The sequence below is a fragment of the Podarcis vaucheri genome (assembly GCF_965113315.1).
Source record: "Podarcis vaucheri genome assembly, chromosome: 5".
Taxonomy (NCBI): domain Eukaryota; kingdom Metazoa; phylum Chordata; class Lepidosauria; order Squamata; family Lacertidae; genus Podarcis; species Podarcis vaucheri.
In genome coordinates, this window is record NC_138763.1 from 76,810,014 (window position 1) to 76,826,048 (window position 16,035).

A 16,035-nucleotide genomic window follows, 5' to 3' on the forward strand; every position below is an offset into this window, starting at 1 on the left:
ACAGGGTGTAGATGATGCACACCAGAGGATCAGATTTGATGATTTGACTGCTAGTTGCTGATTCCCATTCTACTTAAGCTCCACCCCATCAATATTAATTGAAGTAACCTTTCTGAGAACTATAGTAGTGCAATATGTGTAAAATATCAGTAGATGGTGCTGTAGTCCTTTACATATTTGTACAAAAGCACAACAGGAACAGAGGATGTTCACATAAAAAAAAAAATGGGATCCTTGTATTTTTCCACTCTTCTGGCTTCTTGAGCACTGCTGAATATTTGCCATCAGATTCTTCAAATTTAATTTGCATCCTGCTTTCTTTCTGTGTGTGCATGAACCAAGGTGAAAAAAAACTGGTGGAGGTGATTAACATTGACAAGCCCCCCCCTTTTCAAATGGCTTCTGTGTCCCTAATCCTCAGAAATTGTAGAAGATAATATAGGAATAAGCACTATATCATGGGTTTTCAAAGCCTATCAGTGGGTTTTCCAAAGACTAAGTGCAATTTTCTAATTTCTAAATGTATGCATACATGCCAGTTACTTTCAATCTCATACTGGGAAAGGGGAAAAACCCCTGAGGTGGAGTACATTTTTGCAAAAACTCTTGAAAGTTTAAAACATCTGAGAGATCTTGGCATAAAAACTGCACAATGCATTCAAGACCAGGATATCCAGATTGGGCAAGTAGAGGTTAGGGGAAATTTTGTGGCTCATTAGAGAACTCCAGCACCTACTTCTTGGATGCTTAGATTTTTAAAACAGCTTTAATTTAAAATGCAAGTAAGCAGGTAACAAAATGCATAGGCCCAACAGCAAAAGGTCTTGGCTTAAATGGTCTTGGGTTTAAATGTCAGGTGCACTCTGGCCACTTGCACATGCAACATTAGGCTAAACATGCTTGTTTAATAAGCCAGGATATGAAGTAGAAGAAGATGCCTTCACCCCGGTATGGTTCCCCTTTATCACATACGTAGCCCAACAAGACAACAAGAATCTGCCAACAGCATACGAATCAATATGGCTAACCTGACCCAAGAATCCAACCCCCCTGCCACAAACAAATCTAACGAAAGCCAACCAAAGCCAAGCCAACCATCCCTAGGCCACCCCTACCTCTCTCACCACCAAGGAAATATAACAAGCAAATAGAAAGAGAACCCACACAAGTGACACTGACACAAAACTCCAAACATATACAAAGTAGAATAATAGTGGCATTGCCACCCTATCCACCCTCCCCCTCTTTTCTTTCCAACCTAATACTGCGTGCAGCACCAATGTTTCACAACATATGAAACTGATCTGTAGAAAACACAACTTGAAAAAACAGACAATGAACATTATTTTTGTAAACTAAGAAATCTTTAATTATTATTTTTTTAAAGCAAGGATATGCACAAATATCACTTGGGAGCTCCTTTGAAGCCACTTCACTCCTCCCTTCATGTGAGCAGCTGAAGAAGCCAGCTTTGATTTATGGCTTCGTATCCTGGCTTGTTCAGCTGCTCATGCTGGCTTCGCATTACGTGCAAGGATGTCCTCAGAGTTGGCTGGACTAACCAGCTTCAGCCCAACTTGCACTCTTACTAGGGTAGTGATCCTTCTCACAGAAGAAGGGAGTGCAATGCATAGCTTTCATATCCATCATGCACATAATGTTTGTGAGGTAGGCACTCCATGTGAAAGCCCAATTTGCATACGTACTACTCCCAAAAGGTGGGGTTTGTTTCTTAAAGGGGAATTTGTATGAATCTTGTAAATGCATGGGCCTCCATGTCACATTATGTCAGTGTGTGTCTGCTTCTTCACACAGAGAGTATTGTGAGCTGGCTTTGCTATGCAAAGCTATGGATGTTCAAACCTATGGTCTGTATGCCTGCTTTGCTCACTCATTAATGTTATTAGTTTATATTTAGTTATGCACAATGAAAGCTCCTAAGGGTTTGTGCTTCACTCATGTTTCAAAATATGCGACAGATGACCAGTTAGGTGAACTTCCAGTTGTTCCCCACAGCTTCTGGAAACTCCTTTCCCTGGGCCATGCCATAGGATGTGTGCCTTAGTTTAACATAGTTCTGGTGGTTACAATCTGTCTGTAGCTCCTTTAGCTACATTTTTAAAAAGTTCTCGGTTTATGTAGACAGCAGTTGTAAATTTGCATTGGTTCATTCATTCACTCAGCTATCCATTCTTATAGCTAGAGATTATCACCACCCTGCAAAGTAAGTGGCTAGCCTAGATGTGGGTGTTCTTCAGTCTGAAGTTTGTGCCTTGATATCTGAACTTGGAGCAACTTGGAGAAATGTGGCTATGGAGTTTGAATGTTCCGATTTAGCTTTACATTTCATACGAATGGCGATAAACCACTAGCAGATTTCTCTTCTCTTTGGCTGCTTGGGAAAGGCAGGCAGCAGTTCACTGTACAGCAGTGTCACAAGACCACATCGTTTGCCTCATGGATTGAAATTTCACCCTGATAGATAAAATCATAGGAGGTGATGAGATGCCACAAACTGTATCTCATCCCTCTTGTTCAAGCTCCAGAACAGATGATTTAGATGAAACTCTTTACCTGTGAATTAAAAGGTGACTTCTGGCAGCTCCATAATCTAAGCTGAAAGTGTTGCATACACCCTGTAACATCAAAAAGAGAGGGAAGGAGGAAGGGAGCCTTCCTGTCATAGGCATTTGAATGCCTCTGGGAAGTGCAGCTGGTACCAGATTTCCTATCCTTGCCCAGAGGAACATATCAAAGTCATGCCAATGTGACTACAGTAGATAAAACAACAAGGGGGTTAGGATGAAGAAGACACATACGTTTTATTTCATTTCCTTTTTGCAGCGAGCCTGCTCTGGAGGTTTCCTCATTGTAGTCAGTTCAGATGGTGCATGTTCCTTTCCAAGGCTGAGCTCTGGCTGGGAAATGGTTCTTCAAGTTTGAAGTGGAAGGTGGTTTTAATCACAGAGCTGAATTATCTGCCCACCTATACTGAGAATAGTTTTGCGCTTTTAAGAAAAGTTTCCTTTTCAAAATGGATTGTTAAGTGTGCATGTGGCACTTCTAAAAATGAGAAAGGGAGGGAGCTATCCTAAAGCTTGAGAGAGCGGAAAGGGCAAGAGAGTGACAAACCAGCATAAGATTCTCTCTATGTCTGACGCATGCATGGACCCTGACAACAGTACAGCTTATTTGGTTTAGTCGCCTTGCCACCAAAGAGCTAATATTCACATTATTTTGTTTTGTTGACATATATTTCTGTAGGTCACTTTGTTGTTCATCAATGTTATAAATGGCAGGTGATTTTTGCCTCTGACCAGTAATGTGGATGATACCTTAACACTGTCCACCTCTCTTATTTTGCAAAATTGCCTTAAATGCCAATTTTCTTTGCATTTCATTTGCCTCAAGGTTGGCCAAAGGCCTGAAGCATCACGCAGCTTTTGAGCTGAGAAACAGAAAACGTTTTGAATTTAGGCATATGAATATTTTCCAGTTGTCTTTCATTTTAATTTTTGCTCTCTTCCCATAGAGCTCAGAATGCAGCATTTCATAGAAATTTTGGGACATACAGAATTCATTCCGCTGTGCTAAGTTGTTATGTCTGTCTGTGTTCAATCAAAACATAAGAACTCTGGTTTAATATAGCAGTGAGATATTTTTTCTGTTTGCTTTTATTTTACATAAAAGTGGTACTTAGCATTCCAGTGACTTTGTTTTTTGTGGTTGTTTACTTCAGAAATTGGGATTTGTAAAAAGCAAATGTGTACATTCAGTTGTCATTTTTTAAAAAATCTTTTATAAATGATACATGAAATATTTTGGTCTCCAGACATCCTCTCTTTAACTTCCTGTTGCCATGGTCACTCATTAGTATTCCATGGAGGCCTGGTTGCCATGGAAAAATGTGTAGTTGTACAGTGTTTCCATGGTTACTCTCCACCATTATGTACCTTTGGTATATCAACTAGCAGTTCTGTTTGGGTAAGCCTGAAATATTACAGAAGTATTTAAAGCTACTGGTAATTCAGATCTCATGCCCAATCTGCAGCTTGAATATTTATCTGTAGAAGGGCAATGGAGCCATTTTGGATTGCAAATGCCATATTAAAATGAATGCTTTTGAGAAATTATTTCACAGCTGCAACTCAGCCTGTATTTTTTGTCCAGGTTTGAATTCATATTTTGAGGAATTTTCACACGTTTTGCAGGAGCACCACATTTTGAACCCCTTCTGAGTGTATTTAGGCTATTTTAACCCCCCTCTTACTTTTTTTTTGCTATTCCGTGTGTGGATTGTGTGAGAAGGTGTTTGGTGTTTCTAGTATCATTCGTGATTTCATAGAAATCGGAGAAGCCGCCTGGTGACTCGTTGCTTTTTGCAGGTTTCACAATAAAAGTGCACAGACCTTCTTTCTTCAATCAGCCAGGCCCATAATCCTGAGGGGTGGAGGTGGGTGAGCAGCTTTTACCTGAAGATTCATTCAGAGACGCTGTGGGGAACAGCTCTCCTTACCTCCCATGGTTCTTTATCAGGAGCATCAACATTTCCCCTGACAATTCTAGAAGTGGATTTAGAGCAGCATGACTGGTCCCCCCCCCACTGGGTGCCAAGTTGAATGGGGCACCTCAGGGTGTCACAACTGTGGCGTAGTACACAGTCAGAATGGAAGGAGAGAGGCGGAGGCCACCAAATTTTCACCTTGCACAGGAGTTTCTGAAATTTCAAAGACCAAAGTCTGCCCCTGCAAATTCTCTACTGAAACTTTTTCAGTTTGACAAAGATAGCCTTCTGAGGGTCACGCGCCCATGGGGTGAGGTGGGGGGAAGTGGATGGAACAACAGATGTGATTCACACCTTTTGCATAGTGGGCTACATTCCAAGCATGCAAAAGCCAGCCAGCCAGCCTTCTTCGTGCTCCATTCAGACATGCAACTATCGCCCAGTCTCAAATCTTCCATTCTTGGGCAAGGTGATTGAGTGAGTGGTTGCTGAACAACTTCAGACACGCCTGGAGGATGCGGACCATTTGGATCCCTTCAGGCCTCATCATGGGACTGAAACTGCCTTGGTCGCGCTGGTTGATGATATCCGGTGAGCTAGGGACAAAGGTGAGAGCTGTTTCCTAGTTCTGCTGGATCTCTTAGCGGCCTTTGATACAATCGACCATAACATCCTTCTGGACTGTCTAGAGGGGCTGGGAGCTGGAGGCACTGTTATACAGTGGTTTCGCTCCTTCCTCCTGGGCTGTGTTCAGAAAGTGGTGGTGGGGGATGAGTGTTCAGACCCCTGGGCCCTCACTTGTGGTTCTGTCCTCTCCCCCATGCTTTTTAGCATCTATATGAAGCCGCTGGGAGAGATCATCAGGGGGTTTGGACTGGGTGTCCATCAATATGCAGATGATACCCAGCTCTACCTCTCTTTCAGATCAGAACCAGTGAAGGCGGTGAAGGTCCTGTGTGAGTGCCTGGAGGCAGTTGGAGGATGGATGGCGGCTAATGGATTGAGGTTGAATCCTGACAAGACAGAAGTACTGTTTTGGGGGGACAGGGGGCGGGCTGGTGTGGAGAACTCCCTGGTCCTGAATGGGGTAACTGTGCCCCTGAAGGACCAGGTGTGCAGCCTGGGAGTCATTTTGGACTGGAGAGTCCCCAGGGCCAGATAGAGAGGACCGGAGGGTCACATTCAGTCTTGGGGCCTGCAGTTCCCCACCCCTGATATAGGTAGTCAACCTTTGAACCTCTATACACCTTTTCAACCATTATATATGAAAGGTGTACCTGCCAAAATTCCTTCATCTATAAAACTATCAAAAGTATGGGAGACCTAATATTGAAAGGGTGGGCAGTGTCTTATATAAACAATTCAATGGGCCTATGTACATGTTCTGCATGACAGAGGCACCCTTTTTTTAAGTGAAGAGTTTTGTAGCTGTTGATCAACGCTGCTATCTTTATGACGGGGTGTATACAAGGAAACTCTTCTAACCAAATATTGTTGAGTATATGTTTTTGCAATTGCGCCATGAAAGTATTCAAGGGCAGTTTGGTTAACTTCTTCCTTGATAAAGCGAATAGATGCTCCCTGCTCCCTAAACACTGGTCACCCTTGCAGGTGAGGCATTCCCACATGACCAACAAGTACAGAATCATAGAATTGGAAGAGACCCTGAGTGTCTTCTAGTCCAACTCCCTACAACACAGGAAACTCAACACATAGTTTCCCATCCAATTTGAAACCATGACGGACCCTGCTTAGCCTTGCAGATGTGCTAGCAGTTTTATTGCTGCACCACTCTGCCTTAGCTTCAAAGATTGCCAGGTGGGCATGGGAATGGCTGGTACCCGTGAGTACCCCCCAAAAAAAACACAGCAGTGATTAGGGATTTGCTGGTACCACCTGTGAGCTGGTTATCAGACTGTTAGTTATAGACCTGCATATTGCAAAGTAAAAATTGCTTCCAGGTAATTGTAAAGGGAAGCTTGTACAAAAACTGTTACTCCTCCCCTTTCTTTTGAACCACAAATTACTAGTGTGACTGCGAAGAGTTGCCTCCAGTATGCTCAGGATTGCTTGTACTTGGCCTCTCATCATTTGTGTCATTTGGGAGTAGCTGTGACTAAATAGGCTTGATTAGCATTTATACAGGAATAATCTATTACTTCCTCACAATTAAAGCCAAATAGTTTTTCGTCTTGACTGATGGTTCTCTTTATGAAGAGAGAATGTAAATGACTGTTCTGTTTGAACGTTTGCGAAATTTAAAATATGACATTTCAAGCTTTGTGTTAATTTGGAGGCTGGGGTGTCCATTGAGTAACATTCCTATTAAGAAAAAAACATATGAAAAGACCAAAGATGACAATTGAGATCTTAGGGAGTCATGCATTACTCCTGCTTTGAGTTAAGGCACAGAACATACAGGCCAGTCTTGCAGCTTGCAATTCTGCAGGGACAAGTAGCAACTACTCCCAGTGAGCACATGATTGGGCCAACATGGGGGAGATGGAAATACAAAAACTGCACATGCAGTCTTCATCAAGCCGCTGTATTCCAGTAGCGGTACATGGTGGGTGCATCTTGGAGAGAATCTCTTTCTCTTTCATAGCCTTAAAGAGCTAATAGTCTTTTAAAGTTGGGAGGAAAAATGGAGCTTCCTTGTACAGCCTCGTGGTCTAAAGCTGGAGAAAATAGTGGCACGAGTGAGTCTTTCTTGAACTAGAAAACTGATCCAGAATTCATTTGTACGGCTAATGTTAAGTGAGAAAATAATTGGGGAAAGCATTGCAGAACCATGGCTTGTTCCTGCTGAAAACGGCTTCATAAGCAAGCCCACAACCACCCCTACCCCTACCAAAGAGACCCCTACACTGAGGGTCTATGACATCACAAAGGGCCAGCTATTCAAAGCTGAGTTGGCCACAGCTCTTATAGCCAGTCCTTGCCTGTGGCTGAGACTGAGGGGCAGAGGACCAGATCTTTGTTAATTCATTTCTCCTATATGTGGCTGTTGTGACATCCTCAGACCATGATGCTGGCACATCCCATGGTGAGTAGCATTTTGAGTATATAAAACTGCCTTATACTTAGGTCACATGATTGATCTGCCCTGGCAGCAGTAATTCAGGGCTTTCAGTGTGGAAGCTTGGGACCTTATGCATATAACACATGTATACTCTCCTGCTGACTTGCATTTTCTAACACCCACTTTAACCTCCCTCTGTAGGAAAGATGGTAGTAGTGGTGGGGTTTGGGGGGGCAGGGGGAGAGAAAGTAGGGATGTGGCAGAGTGAGCGGGCAGTGAGATCAGGGGAGCCCCAGGGTTGTGGCGGGGGCCCCACAGGTGTGCACACACCTCCAGGACCACTGTTGCCAACCTGGAGTTCCCATCACTGCTGCCACCTAACCCAACCCCACCCCTATCTTGATGAGTGCAGTGTGGTCGCTACTTGGAGGATGCCGTTGCCTCTGCCACAGCCATGACCCACCATTGGAAGTGAATTGTAGTCAGAGACCAAAGCAAGTCTCATGTATTAAAGATGTGCAGTCATGGGGTATCCTGTGAACTCGCATGAGCCAATGAAGGAAATGAAAGAGAGCTGCACTGGTTTGAGTAAGACCACTTCCCATTTTCCCAGTGATTCCCCAAAGTCTTGGGAAGAGGTCTTGCCTACATCTTCTGTATATTATTCTTATCTGCACTTTGAATATCAAGACTTCATTTTTTATGTTTCTTGGTAGTTTGGGAGTCTTCCTTCCTTCCTTCCTTCCTTCACTGCAGAAAAAGTTGAATGAGTTCCGAATCCTTTTTTGCCTTTCAGTAATATATGCTACAGCTTGCAATTTTGTGGTGCACTAGCACTTAAAGGAAAAGTTGGTTAGTCATTTGCAGTAACTTGTCTTTTTTTTTAAAAAAAGATATTTATTAAAGTTTCAACATATTGCAAAAAAAGAAAGAAGAAATAAAGAAAAAAATGAAAATACAAAATAAAAACAATTAAAAAACAGATTAGTCTTTCCATGTCTTATCTTACATTTGCTTGTTTCCCCGACCTCCTCACACCTCCCTTTTTGTATTCCAGTTCAAATTAGTTAGTTCAGCAAATCCTTTCCCTCTTTGATTTTATCTTAATCTCTTATCTTAAAATATAATAACTTTAAATTATCACCTGTTAACAATCCATTTTTGCATATTCCTTTTAGCATTGTTGCTAAAAACCACTTAACTTCAATCCAACATCATTCTAACATTCATTAATTTTGCAGTATTTCTGTAAATAGTCTTTAAATTTCTTCCAATCTTCTTCCACCGACTCTTCTCCCTGGTCTCGGATTCTGCCAGTCATTTCCGCCAGTTCCATATAGTCCATCACCTTCATCTGCCATTCTTCCAGAGTGGGTAAATCTTGTGTCTTCCAATACTTTGCAATAAGTATTCTTGCTGCTATTGTAGCATACATAAAGAAAGTTCTATCCTTCTTTAGCACCAATTGGCCAACCATGCCCAGGAGAAAGGCCTCTGGTTTCTTCAGAAAGGTATATTTAAATACCCTTTTCATTTCATTATAAATCATCTGCAGTAACTTATCTGCACCGAAAGCCTGGGAAACATGGGTCCATCTTGGGACATGTATTTTATATGTAAGGTATCAATGTAGTTCATACAGAAACTTATAAGTTGACAGGAGCTGAGGAGGATCCAGCTCAAGATGATGATGGTGGTGGTGATTAATTTATTACAATTTATTTAATTTATTATGAATTAATTTGCTATCTTCTTGCCTTGTATATGTGTTTGCTTAGGGCTTCATTAGATACTTTTTCCTGCTTGTTGCTATTTTCCATGTTAAACTGCATTTTTCTTCAGAAGCAAGATGTCTGTTGACTTAAGTTTGTTTACATTCTTTAAAAGTTCTATTTGTTTATTTTTAGGTTTATCACAGGCACCATCCTCCTCAAAGCTCTCGAAAGGTAGGAAAAAAATAAAAAGGAAAATATGCTTGTTACCGTGCTCTTTTAAGTGGCTGTTTTTTCTCTGCGTTCACATCTCAGTAGTATAGGTCGTGTTAAGTTGTTTAGTCGTTTAGTCATGCCCGACTCTTCGTGACCCCATGGACCAGAGCACACCAAGCACTCCTGTCGTCCACTGCCTCCCGCAGTTTGGTCAACACCTGCCAGATGACCACAGAGTAAGTTGTGTGTAGAGATGATTGGATGGAGTATCAAAACATGTTAAAGCAACTTTTATATTCTTAAAACATTGGAATGATCATATTCTGCTTCTCTATTTGACAACAGTGTAATATGCTCTTTAAGTGTAGAATGGGGAAAAAAATCCCTTCCTTATATAGGACATGATCCAGGCAAAATAAAGCACGACTTGGGCCACAGATCTCAACTGAATAAAGTTGTGGTGTAGTGGTTAAGAGCGGTAGTCTCGTAATCTGGGGAACTGGGTTCGCGTCTCCGCTCCTCCACATGCAGCTGCTGGGTGACCTTGAGCCAGTCACACTTCTTTGAAGTCTCTAAGCCCCACTCACCTCACAGAGTGTTTGTTGTGGGGGAGGATGGGAAAGGAGAATGTTAGCCGCTTTGAGACTCCTTAAAGGGAGTGAAAGGCGGGATATCAAATCCAAACTCTTCTTCTTCTTCTATGAGCAACTTTTCCATTGAAATTCAGTGGGACTAAAATGTGTTTTTAAAGAACTGTGTCCATTGTGTTGTACTTGTCATTTCCCACAACCCAAGCACATTGCAGTGTTTGTGGGAGGAATAAAAAAAGAACAAGGTTCAGGCTACTTGTTGGTTGGGGGAAGGGATAGAATGGCCAAGAATACTGGTTTCTAACAAATAAATTTGACTGCCAGGCTGATGTGCCTTATTTGAGGCCTCCTGGCTAGAGAATATTGCTGAGCCATTACCCTTTGACTCAGTGGTTCAGTAGGGGACTCATCGTCTTATCTCTCCAGACATGCAGAAATTAAAGACTGCAAAATAAGATGAGGGACCTTTAACCAGCCAGTCAGCATCTCCAGGGAGGTGGAGTCTACCACACTCCATGTGTGGCTGGCCTGTGTAAGGTGTCAGTTGGCTTTAGCTCCCTGCAGAGAAAACATTTTCTGTTCCTCACTTAGCAGTGCCCCTTGGGCCTATCTGTTCTCTGCTTTGACAGGACACTCCCTACATCCCATGCAAGGCTTGAGCTGCCATGGAACTGGAAGGTCCTTATATTGAATGACTGCCTTCAATTACAGAATTGTTCCCATGGCTTGGGAACCCTTCCAATATTGTTGGCCTGCTACTCCCACCACCCCCAACCATTAGCCATGCTAGGGATTTGGAATCCCAAAAGATCTGGAGCACCACAGGTTCCTCATAACCAATTTAAAAGAATCGGTCTTAAAAGGTTGCTTCAGAAGAGAAGTGTTGTAGCTGATCGGAAAGAGTCCAACATGTTGACCTTTCATGGGCACTGCATCAAAATGGCTAATGCCTGAGGATAATATCAGTGATGCTCTGCTGTGTTTCTGCTTGAGATCCCACAAGTGCAGTTGATGCTCATGATGCTTCCATCCGAGAAGAAAGAAGGATATTTTCATCCATCCTTTCAGTCATCTTGGTCTTTAAACCTGTGGGAATCTTCAGTGTATTGAGTTCTGATTTATTAACATGGTGTGTGTGTGTGTGTGTGTGTGTGTGTGTGTGTATTAAAAACTGATTGAAAACTATCACCAGGGATCAGTGTCATGCTTTTTAATAATCTTTTGAAATCCTGGCAAGACAAATTTCCTTGTTTTGCATTCAACAGCATGCAAATGAGACTTCTATAAGAGATAAAAATCATTATTTTAAAAGAGGTGTTTTTTTAAAAAAGAAGAAGATAAGGATTGGTATTGATTTGCATGTTTTGTAGAACTTAGTAAATACGGTAGATAATTAAAATCACAATGGAAGATGTGCACTGGGATGGAAAATGAATAATGTTAAGGTTGCCAGATTGTCTTTTTCTTCAGACTTTCTCTTCTGCTGCAGATAAACCAATTACAATGATTTAAGAAAAAAGTGATCAACAGGTGGTCTGTGGGCCAGCTCTGCTCCAATGTAATTTTACCTGGTCCTTAGAGGCATTGCCAAATTTTAATCAAGTTGTAGCAAGACATGATGTGGTTTAGCCATAGCATCAGGGCTGAATTTAGATGAAGAGAGGCCCTAGGCTACTCCACTTGTGAGGCCCCTCCCCTTCCCCCACCCTCATGACTAGAAGAAAATGGAAGAGTGTTATAAACAAAATTGAGTGAAGCCAAGGATGATGACAGGTATTTAAAATTCTGCAATTCTCAATTTCTCCTGTAAAGGACATAAGATGTTATTGTTAAATACCATGGTGATTTATAAAAATGCATAAAATTAACACAGAAAAACTTTTGCAATAACAATTTTGTAAACCTTTTGTGGTATAAGCATTAATTTTTAGGAAAATGAAGTTGTAATGTTATTCTTTAAAAAACCACACACCTTGAGTTTACAAATTATATTGCCTGGGAAGTGTAAATAATATGACCATGATTACCTGACAGTGTGGCACTTTTAGAATCTACATTATGTTGTCATTAAAAAGTCAGTTTTAAAATACATATTAAGAAGTAAACTAGAACCATCAAATACAGCAAGGCTAAAATGTTTCTCCCCCCCCCCAGCCTGCCTCATAGCAAAATCATCCAAAACTTCATCAAAATTTGTTTGTCTAAGTTTGTCACTTTCAATGTACAGAATGCTCAGTGCGGACAACCTTTCTTTACAGATAGGTAGCCGTGTTGGTCTGCCATAGTCAGAATAAAAAATTCCTTCCAGTAGCACCTTAGAGACATTTCTTTAGACATTGTGGCCCTTAATTCATTTTTAATTCTTTTGAGTCTTGAAAAACTCCTCTCTCCTGAGTAGTTAGTGACCATAAGGCTAAGAAATAGTGGCTTCCTGTTTCTGGTGGTGGAAAATGGCGGTCTCCTACACGATCGGACTCCATCCGTTCCGATAATTCAGGGCTGATATGGGGGTAATTAGCCCTGGCAGCCTCCCCAGGGCAGGGGAGGACTGTCTTGATGACCCACGGTTTGCCCCAGATTGCCGATGTGGCAGATGGCAGGGGCACTGGGTCACGGAGCAAAGGACGGATTGATACTGCTGCGATGCCACCCCATAGCCGGACGCATCTTTGGGAAAATATAAAGATTTGAAAAACAAACAGACACGCTCTGAACTGATGAAGTTTGGGAAAAACCTGCAGTATGTACAGTCTCTGGTGTAAAAGATTGAACTTCAAAGAGATCCTCATCATGATGTTTGGAATCTGGAGGGGCTTGGTATGTTTTTTCTTCTTCTTCTAACATTAACAATTTGTATTGCATGCCAAGCCTCATTAAGAACCTAAATTGCTCTTCAAAAAGTGAGTACAGATGGACTTTTATATATAATTGGGACCTATTCACAGCTGCTTTTCTTTTAAGATTTGAAATGCCTGTTAAAGACGAAAACAAAGAACAAAATGGCGTCCACCCACTACACTCATGGAATATCTGAAATAGTCTCCCTGATTAAGAGAAGCAGGAGCTAACTGTTGGTTGGTCAGAAAGACTGGAAACAATATTATATATATAACTGTTTGCAAAAAAAAAAAAGTTTTTTATTATGAGTGAGAGAAAGGGCTAAATGGATGTCTGGCAGCCCCTTTCTAGGGCCCGAAGGGGGGACTGGTTGGATTCCAGAGGCCAATTGATCTGATATATGGCTACATTGCAAACAGTCTGTTTAAGAATAAATCAACAAAGAGTTTTAGAAGGAGGCTTCTCTCTGTTTCTTTGATAACAGCTGGACGGGAAAGATTAATGATTTGGGAGCTGCCAAAATAACAATTCTCAAAGAAATAGCTGCAAGATTGCTTCCACATTAGGAAAGGCCATATGAATTTTGTCCTTGTATATAATTTGATAAATCAGGGACGCGGGTGGCGCTGTGGGCTAAAGCCTCAGTGCCTAGGGCTTGCCGATCGAAAGGTCGGCGGTTCGAATCCCCGCGGCGGGGTGCGCTCCCGCTGCTCGGTCCCAGCGCCTGCCCACCTAGCAGTTCGAAAGCACCCCTGGGGGCAAGTAGATAAATAGGTACCGCTTACCAGCGGGAAGGTAAACGGCGTTCCGTGTGCGGCTCTGGCTCGCCAGAGCAGCGTTGTCACGCTGGCCACGTGACCCGGAAGTGTCTTCGGACAGCGCTGGCCCCCGGCCAATAGATGTGAGATGGGCGCACAAACCCCAGAGTCTGTCAAGACTGGCCCGTTCGGGCAGGGGTACCTTTACCTTTACCTATAATTTGATAAAGGTCTGTATGAGACAGAGAATGCTCTGCTGTAGGCCTATGGCATTGTGTCACATGCAGGTGAAAGTGCAAAAGTTCATCAATAAGTTTCAGGTCAATATCTTTTGGGTATGCTTCCATCAACTGTCCAACACCTTGCTTAATTTCTTGTTTAGATGCTGTCAAATTAGACAGAATGGCAAACAATTGCGCAACATCACTGTACACAGTACTACTACTTTTTAAATTGGCTTCAAGTGCATCTAATATAGGAATAAAGGATTTTATCCTAAACCTATCTCTTGAAGAAAGCGCATCTAAGGCATCAGGTGCACTTCTGTCGTTTCTTTGCCGTTCCCTCACTCTTTGTCTCCTTGTTTTGTTCCTTTAGCAAGGTGGCTTTTGCTTGTTTCTCAAACTCATCAAAATCATCCCTAATTTTCCTTTAAAAATCCAGAAGTGAACTGTACAAACTTGCACAAGAACTCAATAACAGGTCTGATTTATGAAGGGCTTTGCTGACCTTGTGAAAATGACTAGCACACGGGTCCAAAAATGCAGCATAAACACAGATTCCAGTTCTTCCATTTTCTGCAAAAGATTGTTAGCTTGGAGCCTGGTTTTCCCCTTCCCATTAATGTCAGAGTCAGGATGAGGTCCCGTTACCAACCCGCAGCCTGGCCTCCTGCCTTCTACAGGTAGTTCTGAGGATCCCTTCCCACTGCTGCCTTCCCTGATCCCAAAGGCCTCTCTCTGCCTGTGGGCAATTTGCAGTGCATGCTGCAGCAACCAACAGGCTCTGTTGATGTGTGTGAAAGATAGTGTGAAAGATAGACTTCTCTGCCTGGGAGGGGTGAGGCCAGTGCCAGTCACATGTGCTTGCCATGCTCTGTTCAAGCCAAGGAGGAGAGAAGGAATGGAAGAGACTTGGGAGAGCTTGCCTGCCTAGTTTATCTGCCCCAGCTGCCCCCCCCACACTCTCCCATTGATTAAAGTGCAGCATGTACCACTACTGACCTGACCCTTGAGCTGGGGAAGGCTATGCAGCTGGTTGTTGACTCTGGGCCTGCTGGCTCTGGATTCTGAGATGGAAAATTCTGGGATGTGAGGATACTCAGCAGCCCAACTCATCAGGGTGAAAGTCCCTGAAGGTCTTTGCGGTTAGCAGAAGAAGGAAGTTCCAGCCAAATACAGGAGCAAAACAGCGGTCAGTAGACCATAATCTTTATTGTTCCACAACAGATCTCCACACAGAGTAAGAACCCCGAACATGGGTTACAAGCTCTTTGAAGACCTTCTGTCCCTACCCAGAATACATTTCCAGAACCATCATTGATACATCACTGATATATCATTATGATGTCACAAGGAGGGAGGGGAGTCGTGAGGTTACCCAAGTTCATCAACTTGCCCCAGTTATCAGATCAAGTTCCTAACACCTTAAGTAAAAAGTAAAGGTAAAGGGACCCCTGAACATTAGATCCAGTCGTGACTCTGGGGTTTCGGTGCTCATCTCACTTTATTGGCCAAGAGAGCTGGTGTACAGCTTCTGGGTCATGTGGCCAGCATGACTAAGCCGCTTCTGGCGAACCAGAGCAGTGCACGGAAACGCTGTTTACCTTCCCGCCCGAGCGGTACCTATTTATCTACTTGTACTTTGATGTGCTTTCAAACTGCTAGGTGGGCAGGAGCTGGGACCGAGCAACGGGAGCTCACCCCATCACAGGGATTCGCAGGAGCTGGGACCAAGCAACGGGAGCTCACCCCGTCACAGGGATTCACCTTAAGTACCTGCCACCTAAATAACACTAAAACTATCTATGCATATATTTGCCTTCTGGCCTTCCTGAGGATGGGCTGTGGGAACACCTGGCCTCAGGAAACCATCAATGGATGTTCATTGTTCCCTCAAGGGAGGGGTGCTCTGTACTTGACTGTATATCCCAAGGATTACGGAGGAGGGTGGTGGTATCCAAGTTGAGTACATGACCTCTCGCTTAGAGGATTATGGAGGAAGGTGATGTCCAAGTCTGCCTTTCCTTTTGAAGCAACATGTCATTGAAATGGAAGAATTGGTTATGGCATTGATTTTATGTGATTTTCAAAGGTTAGTAGTCCACCAGCACGGTCAAGTACAAGGGGATACAATTTTGACACTTTCTTGCAACAATGCAACACGTTTTGCCAAA

The 16,035-nt window shown here is 42.8% G+C and overlaps 1 protein-coding gene across 1 annotated transcript in view; it reads left to right on the forward strand.

Moving 5' to 3' along the window:
• Nucleotides 1–16,035, forward strand: part of ANK3 (ankyrin 3) — a 400,513-nt gene that overhangs the window by 14,226 nt on the left and 370,252 nt on the right. Inside the window, exon 2 of the mRNA XM_082222269.1 lies at nucleotides 9,434–9,472. Within this exon, the coding sequence (XP_082078395.1) occupies nucleotides 9,434–9,472 (39 nt within the window). The remainder of the gene's footprint in view (nucleotides 1–9,433; nucleotides 9,473–16,035) is intronic.